This window comes from Coenobita brevimanus, chromosome 89 (assembly GCF_032717465.1).
Source record: "Coenobita brevimanus isolate Jiangsu-jjx chromosome 89, ASM3271746v2, whole genome shotgun sequence".
Taxonomy (NCBI): Eukaryota; Metazoa; Arthropoda; class Malacostraca; order Decapoda; family Coenobitidae; genus Coenobita; species Coenobita brevimanus.
Window position 1 is genome coordinate 11,533,015 of NC_137042.1, and position 13,205 is coordinate 11,546,219.

Here is a 13,205-nt window from a genome sequence, read left to right on the forward strand (position 1 = left end):
ACTCCCCTCCCTACCTTCCCTCCATTACCCTCTCCTCTCACCTGCCCGGCCGTGCTACGCTAAGTAAATCTTCCCTGGAATTTTCCACTGATTTCATCCATTGAAATATGCTCTATGCCCTATTCTTATACCAAATAATATATACCAAAAAGAAATAAGGTAGGTGAGAGTGCCATACACCTGGAATTGGCTAATTATCACCTGACAACACCTCACGTGCACTCGTTCGCTAATTTTCGCTGTTTATTTCCCCTTGAAATATGCCGTATAATCTATTCTCGTACTAAAAATATATACTGTATAAGGAGGGAAGGGAGAAGCCTAAGTGATATTTATATTCACCTGGAACTACCTAATTTATAATGTATTGTCTAGATTTCCTGCCAATCATTTCACTTTTATATATTAGCAGCTGTCAAGAGGATGACGTTGGCAGTAATGCATTTCCCTAGGTAGGCCACCCTGGCCCACCCCTATCAGTTCAGTCATCTTCGAAGGTGAAGGTAAGTCTGTTTGCTCCTGCTAACTTCTCCCCGCTTTTTAGCCCCATGCAAAGGGCCCTGTGACCTTTACCCCCTACTAAACCTCGTGTGGAAAGAGGTAAAGGGCTGACAATTGAAAGAGAGTGACTACAATCTTTCTGTTGAGTAAAACAGTGCAAGTGGAATTGTAAATAATGTGTAAACAGCAAGTGAAAGCAATGAATATAAATATAAGTGAACAGTGGAAAATAGTTTTATAAGTTACTTCAAGTGACAGGGCATAACACAGTGTAAATAAAATACAAATGTAAATAATGTAAATAAAATAGAGAACGTAAATAGAAATGTAAATTAGGTGTATTATAAGAATACCTGTACGAGTATATATACTTGGAGTAATGAAAGTCAAAGTTTCACTCTAGCATGTATGAATACTATGAGTTATGAGAGTGAAGGTGAAAGTGACATTCACTCTCAATGCTAGTATACAGGACGAGACTGTGAATGCTACGTATTTTACTGAAAGAAACTGAATGCCTACAGTGACAATAAACTACTATTACTGAAGGAAACTTATGGATAAAGACTGTAGATATATATAAGTGTTATATAGTAATAGAAATATAAACTGTGAGTGTTTTTATGAACAATAAATGACAACACCAGCTGCGAACTAGCGCAAGTGGGAAGGTCATACGCCCTCGTAATTTTCATTGCTTTCACAGTGTTTTTTTTTTTGGAATATGGATTCCAAACTATTTGAGAATCATAGAATGGTGTTTCTAGTGATAATATCAGGCTGTGGTAATCATATTACGGGTTGTCGGGAAGTGTAAAGTGGAGACTTCGTTACCCAACTTCAGAGGTCTCCACAAGTCCTATGGTACTCGACAAAGGCTCAACAAACACCCCAGGAGAAAGCTGAAGGTATGTGCCATAAGCATATGTGATTTTAATATTCTAGGAGTAATAACTGATTTTTGGCAAATATTTTTAGAGAGTCTGTTGGAGCGCGAATATGCCCGCGGGTGCCACAAGAAAAAGCAAATCAAGCCCGCGGTTAAAGGGTTAATCATCTCTGCATACACTTTATTTTTCAGCCGCTTCACAGCACTCTTCACCAGTGAGTGTCACGTCTCCTGGCCCTACATTCCTTCTCTGCACACCCCCAAAACCAATCATGTTTACAGCCACTCTGCTCTCTCTGTTCCCATTCATTAGGCTTTCAAAATATTCTTCCCATCTGGTCCTTACTTCATCCGCATGGGTTAATAATCTACCACCTACATCCTTCACACAATCAATTTCTTCCCGCTTTCACTTCTACATTTCAGCACCTCTTTCCAGAATAACTTCCTATTTTTAGAGTAGTTTGCATTCATTTTTCTTCCTATAGTCGTTCTATTTTTTGAAGGCAGTTTGGGTGGGGCACTCTGGGACCTCACTCTGTCAGCTCTGTTGCCACACACATGCTCTCTCTCTCTCTCTCTCATATTTATACTGTATTAACTACTACTAATTTTATTTTCTTTATTTTTTCTCTTGTTGTCAACTTTTTTCTACATCACCCCTGAGGTAAAAGTCTATAGGTGCTTTTTTTTTTTTTATAGCTTCCATGGCGGGAGACTGACCGAGTAAGACCCGCTCACGCAGGGCTATCCCTAGTGTCACCATCTGACAACGTCGCAAAAGCAACGCTGACAAGTCTTATGAGATTTATACTATACTACAGCTTTTTTATTGAATTACATCTACACAGAGTGTTTAAAATTCATTTATAAGTAGTTCTATCTATCTATTGCCAGACACCTCAATCCCGTTCGGGGTGGCCACATACAAATCGCCTCCACGTCGCCCTGTCCACCCTCATTTCACTGCCCCGCTCCCAACTCACATCCCCCTCTCTCATATACCTCTCCACCCCATCCCTCCATCTCATCCTCGGCCTCCCCCTCCCTCTTCCCCCTTCCACCTCACTCACAAATAATTACACGTGTGTCGACGGCAATGTGACAACAGAGCTAACAGTGTGAGGTCCCAGATTGCCCCACCCAAACTGCCTTCATAAAACAGACGACTGTAAATCATCATTTACCTCCTCCTTTTACCTCTTCACTAGTCTCTTTATGTGCTTCGTGCTCTTCGTATATTCAATTCTTATTTCAACTGAACTCCTGTCCTGTAACCACTTTAGCCACTTCTTCCTCTTTTCCTCCACTGTTCTCTTAACCTCATCATCCCACCATGCCATACCTTTCTTCTTTGTTGTTACTAGTCACACCACACACTGCTTCAGCATTTTTAACTAAGCAATCCCTATAAGCATTCCACAGGCTGTCCAGATCCATTTCATTCCAATTCACTGATCCTAACTCTTCCCCTACTCTGATGTCTAAATAATGCTAAAAGACTGCAAATGTACTTTGATGTCCAGAAACAGCTGAAAGACCTCAGAACATGCAAAAATTAGGAGGGGTACTCTACCGTACATACTGGTAGGGTTTTATGTATATTTTTTATGCATTGTTTTCTTAGTGTTTAGGAATACCTGTATATTGCATAATGCAATGTATACTTTGATGTCCAAAAACAGCTGAAAGACCTCAGAACATTGCCAAAGTCAAGAGGGGCACTGTACATATTGGTATTTTATTGGGGGTGGGGGGGGAATACACTGCATATTGCAATGTGTGCTCTGATGTCAAAAAGCAGCCGAAAGACCTTAAGAACACTGTCAAAATTAGGAAGGGTACTGTACATATTTTGGGTATGGGTACAGTAAAGGATATTGCTCTGTATCCATTCACTGCCTGTATCAGGTCATGCCTCTGGCTCTATTATGATGGATATTGAGGGATTACTGTCTTTGAAATACAGCGAGTCACTCACCCACATGCCCAATAAATATGACATTGACGGGCTCTTTCTTGGGGAGGGAATCATCCTCATCCAGAGGCTTCTTCTTTGGCTTCTTAATTTCATCACTGTCTTCATCTTCATCATCATCAGGTGTGCCTGGTGTTGGGGGTGAGGGTGGGGTTTGTCGTGAGGGTGAGGGGGTGGCTGCATCTTCCTGCTCCTCCCACGAGTCTGCTGGCACATCTCCCTCGTTATTGGCCACTGGCTCTTCTGGGCTTGGCGCAACCGGCTCCGGAGGCGGATCTGAAACCAAGCAAAACTATGAATACAAAAAAGTTTTAAGCTGCACAATTTCACATTCTTAACCAGATCCCCATATTATAAAGGAAACTGAAAGCTCCAAATTCTGACAGTTATCTACAACAACTATGGGAATGAGTAGTATTGTACAGTATATTAGAAAAAAATATATATAAAATATTGTAAAGTAAAAATTAACACTCCTGTCACAAATCGTAAGTTAACAAGATTCATAATTTCATTAGAGTATGCAACTATATCTGTTTTACTGTAACTTGGCTTAAAATTGCAATCTCTCCATCTTGAATACAGAGTTGAAACAAGAAATTACGCCAGAATATAATTTATGGAGAAGTGCTGTGCATAGGATGTAGAGCTACAGTATCTTTTTATTCTGCTACTGAGCTATGTCGATCTGCAAAGGGAAAAAAATCTGGGTCAAGGTAAAATAACTACAGTAGAACTCACCTTATGTGTCTGGACTATGTAGCCTAGCCCCAGGCCACAGTGCTCCTATAGGTCAATAAAGGTGATGCGACAAAAAATTCAAATATTAACATTTTCTGTGGCTGTCTGTTTTCCCTGCCTTCCTGGAGATGGTTTTTTTTTTTTTTTTTTCCCTTGACTGATCACCCACCCCCTCCCATTTTTTTTTTTTTTTTTATCAGCATAAATTATAAGTCACTGGCTTCATAACTATCTTCTGTAACAAAAGCTTTCAAAAGGTGGGCTTAAAAAAAAAAAAAAAAAAAAAAAAAAAAAAAAAGTAGGACTGACACCCCCCCCCCCACCAAAATCCAACCTTGTAGTTCAAAACCTGGTCTAGCAATTCTCAAAGTTAAGTACCATGAAGCATAAGGTACTTACAGTGAAGCAGAATTTAGTGAGCTTTCCAATGGTATTTTCAAATTTTCACGGCCACTAGTATGTAAGAAATAAAACTACATAAATCAGGCACTGCCTGGCAAATGATCTTTATGCATCTGAGATGTTTCCCATGACTCAAGGGTGAATAAAATTGCCATCTGCTTCATTCTGGGAAATATATACCTCAAATCCCTGTACAACCTCCTTTGAAAAGCATCTGACACACAAATGCTATCAAAGCACACATGGATCACCTTTGGCATGAAGAGGAATAGGAAGTTTTACCAAAATGCAGGAGGGATTAATGTAAACAATACTAAATTTAACCAAGAGAAATACTAAGTAATGTGCACAGTAATATTTTGCTGTAAATGATATGATAAAAATCAGTGTTCAAAATACTGTACAGGTAGTTAGGTGACACTACACTACAATCAACAATTAGTCCCAAATGGATAGAATTTCTACAGTGTCTTCTGAGCATATTTTTTTTTTTAACTTTTGAATTCTTCTTATAATCTACCTGCTATCACATTTTCTCCTCTGCATATTCATTTTAATTATTTACCAATATTTATGTTCTTATTTTTCAAATAATTCATTATGCCTACGAGAAATGAAAATGTTTTCAAGTCTGCCCAAAATAACGAAAATGTTTTGTCTCCAAGAGACCCTTGTTTAACTCAACTAACAGCTGACAGCATGACTTCAGGGGGTCAAAAGCAAAATGAAATTCTTTGTATGGGTGGCAATGAGAAGAAATTTTACCTTAGTAAGAAATAACAGTGGTTGGTTTGATGGCAGTTTTGTTGCTGGGCAACAAAGGGTCTGTCACCTATAACCTGCCTTTCCTTAAACTTATTACACTCATAACTACATAGCACAAGGCAAGAATTAATTTCCCTCATAACAGTATACGTCAGCATAGGGGGTAATGTGGGCTGGAGGGTGAGGAAGGTTTGGGCATGAATTTTTTATATCAGTATTTACACTATGATAATGTGTACGGAACAAGGCACAACAAAAATCAGCAGAAATTCTTGGGCATGTATCGTGTGTGTGTGTGTGTGTGTGTGTGTGTGTGTGTGTGTGTGTGTGTGTGTGTGTACTTTGTGACACACCTGATAATATACGATTAAAAGTTTAAATCCAAGCCTAGTCAAAAGTGGATTTGGGGAAGGCTGGTTACACTGTCTAGAAAGATACACTACCCAGTACTTAATGTGTAGTTAGATCTATTCATATCAAGTATACAGTGATGCTTTAAACTCTGAATTATCCAGCATAATTCAGACAAGCTCTACACTGAATGTCAACTGCCGGATATTGCATAGGACCCCCCACTGGTATTTGGAGTTAAGCCGGATATTGCATTACTATCTGTCCTGACCCTTTATCCTAAAAACTTTACCATGAGTAAAAGATGAAAATTAAACACAAAATACAATCAAGTAATTATAAAATACAGTAATACAGCGCTGGTTAGCTACCGTTCACAAACCGGTTGATATACCTTGATGCTGGATATTGCACTAACCACTGGTTACGTCCCATTTCAGTGCCTGATATTGCATAATTTTGCTGGATATTGCTTTAACAGAGCCGAGCCAGCAGCGCCAGATTTTGTGGTGATGCAAAAGTGCAAGTTTACTGTAATTAAATTTTTAAAGTAAACAAGCCAATCAGTTCAAGCCTATGTCACACATTTTAGGCCTTTCATGCCCCTTAAGTCCATCTGATACACAGGTCAGGCCTATGAAGGAACTGGTGCAATAGTTTGAGATACAGTATTGTATATCAAATCAGGTTGTCAAGTACTGTATAGCAGATAAGCAAACTGGGCAAGGATGGCATAATCAGGGAAATCTCATTGGGGATCAAACTGGCATGACAGTGAGACACTGCTGGATGAGTAAACCCTATGACAACAGGCAATATGTGAGGGGTGACATTTGCTAAGGAAATAAAAGGCTCCCTGAAAAGTATGTACAGTATGTAAGTATTTACAGTATGTACTGTACCAGTTAAGTGTTTATCTGTGTGTGTGCCATCACACTGATCTGGCTTCAGACTAGCACAAGGCCCTGACACTTATCACCCAGCATAAAAGCCAATGTTAAGGCCAGAGCCAGTTTTAGAGGCAGTGGCCAAAGCTGAAGCTGTGGCCTTGCAAATGTGGCCTGAAGTCCAAGGCCAAGCTAATTATAACTTACTAAATATGCAGTATATACATATGCATATATACATATATATATATATATATATATATATATATATATATATATATATATACAGAACAATATCTACAGTACATTACTGAAAGGTTAAAAGCAATTCCGTACTGATAACCTACAATATAATCAACAGATCCATCACACTTAATGGTATTGGCAACTGCAGAAGCTTGTGTGCCCCGTATCTGTCTGAACTGAGAGACTTGTGACAGGTCAGTCATCAGAGAGCATGTTACTCTAGCCAGTCTTTTTGCCATCACAGACTGGACTAAGTCTAGATGTTTGTCTGACTGGCTCTTAATTCCCTGGCATACAGTACTAACTTTAGGCATCTTAACCCCTCCCAGGTAGAGTCTTTGTAAGTTTACCTCCCTTAAGTCATTGTTTTAAAACCAATGTAAACTGTGTCTCATATGAGACCTGCAGCTTGGCCTGAGCAGACCTTCACTTTGCCTCATGTGAGGTCTGCAGCTCGGGTTAGGGACAGGGTCTTCATACAATACCTAGCATTCCTTCAAGCAAATGTTAATTTAGGTGAAACAGCTTAACAGTTAGTGATTCACTAGCTTTTAAGTCACAGAGGATGGGATTAAAAAAAAAAATAATAATAATAATAATAATAACTTCAATGTCAGTTTAAGAGAAATGCAGTAAACATTTTACACACAAAGGTCAACAAAATCGCTAAATTTCTCATACAGTACAAATATTAGCCACTTTGTTCACTATCTATCTATCTATCTATTGCCAGACGCCTCAATCCCATTCGGGGTGGCCACAAACAAATCGCCTCCACATCGCCCTGTCCCCCGCCATTTCGCTGCCCTGCTCCCAACTCACACCTCCCTCTCTCATATACCTCTCCACCCCATCCCTTCATCTCATCCTCAGCCTCCCCCTCCCTCTTCCCCCCTCCACCTCACTCACATACACTTTCTTCGTCAGTCTTTCACCCTCCATCCTCTCCACATGACCAAACCACCTCAGTGTATTCCTCCTAACAGTTTCTATCACATCCACACCACAACATTCCTTTATATCCTCATTTGTCAGCCTGTCTCTCCATGTGACTCCACAGGCTCCTCTTAAATAACTCATTTCCACTGCTCTCACTCTTGACTTGTGTCCTTCCAGCAACGTCCAAGCTTCACTTCCATACGTTAGAGTTGGTATCACAATACTGTCATGTAATACCGGTAACTTTTTAGCTTCCATGCTCAATTCCCTGCTTCCTATCACGGCTTTCAAGGAACCAGCAACCTTTCTTCCCTGTTGTACCCTTTCAAGCACTTCACCCTCCACACCTCCATCCTTACTCATCACACTACCCAAGTACTTAAACATACTGTACTCACATTTTCCAATTCCTCACCATCCAACCTCGCTGTACATTCACTGACTTCACCTCTCTCAAAGACCACCACTTTACTCTTCCCTACATTCACCTTTGATTCCGTTTCTTACACACTCTCCCAAACTCATCCACCAAGCCTTACAGCTCTCCTTCGTCTTCACTCAACAACACAGTATCATCTCCAAACAACAGTACAGGGAGTTTCCAAACACTATGCTCTCTCACCAGGGCCACTCCAACATCCACTACCCTACCTTGTACCTCTTTTATTACCCCATCCTTGTACAGATTGAACAACCATGGAGACATGATACATCCCTGTTTCAACCCAACCTTCAAACAGAAAAATTCACTCAGTTCACCATCCACATGAACTGCAGCCTTAGCACCATCATACATACTCTTCACAGCATTCAACAACTTCCCATCTACTCCATATATTCTTAATACTTTCCACAATCCTTGTCTATCCACCCTGTCATATGCTTTCTCCAAATCCATGAAAGCCGCATACAACTTCTTTCCCTTCTCTAGAAACTTTTCCACTATAAGATCTAAGAATGAATATCTGATCTACACAACCTCTTCCCTTTCTAAAGCCTCCCTGTTCTTCTCCAACTAATTCCTCTGTTCTTTCTCTAACTCAGTCAGTAAGTATCCTACCATTCACCTTTCTCACATAAATGTTAATTTGGGTGAAACAGCTAAACAGTTAGTGACGCACTTGCTTTTAAGTTACATAGGAAGGGGGGGGGGAGCCTAACTTCTTTGTCAGTTTGAGAGAAAAGCAGTAAACATTTCACACCCAAAGATCAACAAAACTGGTAAAATGCTAATACAGTACAGTACAAGTATTAACCACCTTGCTCAAATAAAAGTATATCTATTCTGCACTGCAAAAGCTCCGCATACAACATTTGGGCATGTTTTAATTCTCTCACAGTCATGTCTTCTCCCATATTTTATTCCAGCTAATGCCAAAAGTATTCACTTCAGAGTGAGGCAAGGGACACAATGCATATAAATCAACACCACTAACTCACATGGTCAGAACAAGGGGTACCAGTATTCCATTCCAGCTAACATCAGTCAATTAAATTTCACCGAGTGAATCAGAGGCTCCTTAGAGCATTCATGCACTACTCTACTATTAACTCCCAAACGTCATGAATATCTTCCTAGCCCCCCTCCTCTTCTGATTCTTGTCAATACTCCACTTTTAACATACTGCTGTCCAAAAGTTCTCATCTGGGTTGATCTCACACTCCTTTGCTCACCAGCTGAGAGTATTAACACTGGATACAGTATTACATTATGTACACTACCATAGTTCCAAAAGGCATCTCACTCGTGGAGGGTAGTGATATCCCCTGCGATAATTATAGCTTATTTCCCAGGATTATTAATCTATGATTTCCCAGGATTATTAATCTATAAACACCTGAATACTTATTTATCTATACTGACTAGAAAAACATCACCAGCAAGTGATATGATTCATTTCCAAGAAAGAAGGTTTATCAACGTAGGGTGGAATCATCAGACATTCTGCAATGGCAATTGTCTGTGGTATCAGATTCTCTCATCTAAAAATGTGCACCAATCCTGATGGGTTTTGTTTTTGTTTAACCAATTCTGATGATATTTTAGACCTAAATTTTGTGTTCAGGTTGATTTATAAACTGTTTCTTGACTTTGATTAATGTGTTTTGTCATAGGTGAGGTGAACACTCATTCTGGGGTATATACAGTTTACTGAATTTAATTTTTTTCCAGACTTATTTTTTATGATTTTCATATTTTATTTTTGGGTTTTGTGGCAGGTGGTGGCGACCATCATCCACTCACTTGATGTAGTGCTGGCTACTTCTTCCTTAGCCTTTATCACTCATTTTCTATGCCTGTACTCTTCTCTTCCTATTTCTCCCATCTTTCCTGTCACTTTTTATTGCTTTTCTTTCCTTTACAGGTGGCTTTACAATTGAGTGACAAGCCTAATGGTTTCCTGTAAGCCAAGAAACCATTTACACCGCTGGGTGGTAACCATATAACCAAACCATACGTGCTCCCTACGTGTCAACAAGTGGGTTGGTGGAGGGTTAGTGCCCCTCCCAGTAAAACAAATAACTCAAAGTCAAATGGCCATCCCTTGCAGGATTATGGCATCTGGCAATAGATAGATAGATTTTGGAGTTTAGGTGAGTTATAAACTGCTTTTAGGCTTAGTTTAGTTTTAATGCTCTTTGGGGGTTTAGGTAGGCTAAAACCTTGTGTTTGGACTCATTTGAGTGGATTTTGGACTTGGTTGGGGGGGGGTAACCCCAAGGCTCCCAAATGCATCCCTATATTTTCTATACTATAACATCCCCATTTAACAACACCCCAACTCAACGATGGGCTTTCCCAAACTCATCCCACCGTTATAGTGAGGACGACTTGTATTAGAGTATGACTCATTAGTGCAGTAAAACTTCACTATGATTGACTAATTGGGCCCCAAGCCATTCCAAAAAAGTGATATTCCAATAAAAGCAATATCTGGAGCAATAACCCGGACTTTTTCCAATACGGTATATCGGACCTTAGTCTGGATCGCACCAATGGTTTTTCAATACCACTGCAGTACTGTACTGTATTATACATTCACTACAATAATGAAATAACATATACCAGTATAATAATACTGTACTGTACACTTATAAACATGTCTTATCTAGTACCTTACTGTGGTGAATATAGCTGAAGTGGTCAGGCAGTCTGGCCTACTGCTGGCTTTATCAGGCTTCTTTCTGATATATGAGAATTAGTCCGGTAGCTCCTACATTCTGATAAATGCGAATTCCGGTCTACTGAAGTCCATTATATCAAGGTTTTACTGTACTTAAATGTAGCTTCTCTACATCTCATCACACCTCATCTAATGTATCTGTTAATGGTCGATATGCAGAAATATTGTATGCAGAAAGGTACTGGTACAATTACAACAAAATACAGTAAAACCTCACTATAACAGACTAACTGGGGCCGAACCCACTTAAAAACAAGCAAAATTTCGATTAAAGCAACATCTGGACTTCCCCCTGCTAAGCCGGACTTTTTCCGATACATCAGACGTTAGTCCGGATCACCGCAACTTCCGTTTTTCATTAGCACTGCCGTTTCATTACTTGTTATCCAACTCATATCCAGCAATTTACATCCTCAAGGTCCTGACCCACTCCAATGCCCATCATCAAGATCACAACAACCACCCAATGCCCATCCAACACCCATCATCAAGGTCACAACAACAACCCAATGCCTATCCAACACCCATCATCAAGGTCATGACAACCTTCCAATGCTTATCTAACGCCTATCATCAAGGTCACAACAACCACCCAATGCCCATCCAACATTCATCATCAAGGTCACAACAACCACCCAATGCCTATCATCAAGGTTACGACAATCCCCCAATGCCCATCATTAGGGCCACGACAACCTACCTAAATATCCTCATCCTCGACCATCCCCCTGCCCAAGCTGGAATGAGGTCTGGCAGTCCGAACTGCTTCTGGCTTTGTTGGCATTTTCCCGATATATAAGAATTTAGCCCGGTAAGCTCCTCGAGTCAAATAAAAGCAAATTCCAGTATACTGAAGTCCATTATATCGAGCTTTTACTGTAAGTACTTTTGCCAGTGTCAAAAAGGGTGTTTTACTGCTGTCAGCAATAGCAATTACCACCACTTAAAGACAACACACAGCTGCATGCACGGCCTCCTGACATCCACCCTTCTGAATCCTATCTTCCTCGTGAGGACAGAGTCCACCTGGCCAGGCTGAGATGTGGGCACCATCCAACCCTCTTAAGCTACCAGAAGAGGCTGGATGACTCCGTCCCTGATGCCTGTCCAGGATGCAACACAGCACCCCATACTATTAAGCACATTATGGAAGACTGCATTGCACACAATCACCTACGCCAACAACACAACATACACTCTTTGAGAGCTCTGTGGGAAAGCCCGGTCTCGGCCATGGCCTTCCTAAGGGGCTCGGGGCTGTTCGGCCAGACTGCCTTGGGAACAACTATTACTACTACTACCACCCTAAAAATACAGAATCAGTATTTATATCCAGATGTGAATATTTGCACCCAAACTTGAAAACACCAAGGTTACTTTCACTTAAGTGTTTATATTCCTGAGCAGGTAACATTCCAAACAAATTTTATTTAAATTTTACAATACCTTTTTTTTTTTTTTTTTTTTTTTTTTTTTTACCGTAATCAGCAGTTACTCTGCTTAATGACTGAATGTCTATCCCATTCAGAAGACTTACAAAATGATATGAAAAGAGAAGAAATTCAGACCACTTTTCTCATAACAGTGTACAAACCTTTGCTACACAATCACAGCAAAAATACTGATCATGAGAATGTTGAAACATGACAACACCAACGACAACTGCCTATTCCTGTTAATCTTGCAGTAGTCAATAATACCAAAACCTACAACCCACCGTCAGTTATAACAAGATCTAATCCCACCATTATGTCATTTGTGATCTTTGTCAGCAGCTGCTACAGATAAACCATGTTCCATCAAACAGATGGAGGCATAAGCCCTACTTCCAGCTGCTGTCAGACAAAGGAATAAAAAGCAGTACAATACTGAAAATAAATAGATAAATAACTAGCCCTTCAAATGTAGTACCATCACTGTACTCCAAGGCCATTCAATCATCCAGTTATCACCCTTTAATTTTACCTGTCACTGGTTTAGGTGTTATCACCATGGTCGACCTAGGGGTCCGTCACTTCCACTTCTGTTCTTGATCTTCACATATTGATACTGATCCAGAATCAAATTTGACCCAGCCCCTCCGGTGGCTGAGCCGCGTGGTATTGGAGGCTCATCTGGTATGTACTTGTATTCCAGGAACTGGTTTTGCCTCCACCTAAAAGCTTCCGTGTTATATCTGGACATGTCTCAGATGGCTCTGGAGAAACAGCTGAAGAGGCTAGGTCTAATGCAGTTGGAACTTTCAGTCTGGATTAACCCTTCGTGAGGCACAGATGACCTTCTTGCACAGGTTCTCCCAAACCTACAGTGACTTTGGCTAT

General features: G+C 40.3%; 1 protein-coding gene and 1 non-coding gene across 3 annotated transcripts in view; both read right to left on the minus strand.

Annotated features, from left to right (window-relative positions):
- eRF3 (eukaryotic translation release factor 3) overlaps window positions 1-13,205 on the minus strand; it is a 51,355-nt gene that overhangs the window by 34,903 nt on the left and 3,247 nt on the right. For both annotated transcript variants that reach the window (XM_080281396.1, XM_080281395.1), the window contains exon 2: window positions 3,372-3,644. In XM_080281396.1, the coding sequence (XP_080137522.1) occupies window positions 3,372-3,644 (273 nt within the window). The remainder of the gene's footprint in view (window positions 1-3,371; window positions 3,645-13,205) is intronic.
- Window positions 6,911-7,038, minus strand: LOC145411477 (small Cajal body-specific RNA 8). The gene has a single exon (XR_013899418.1).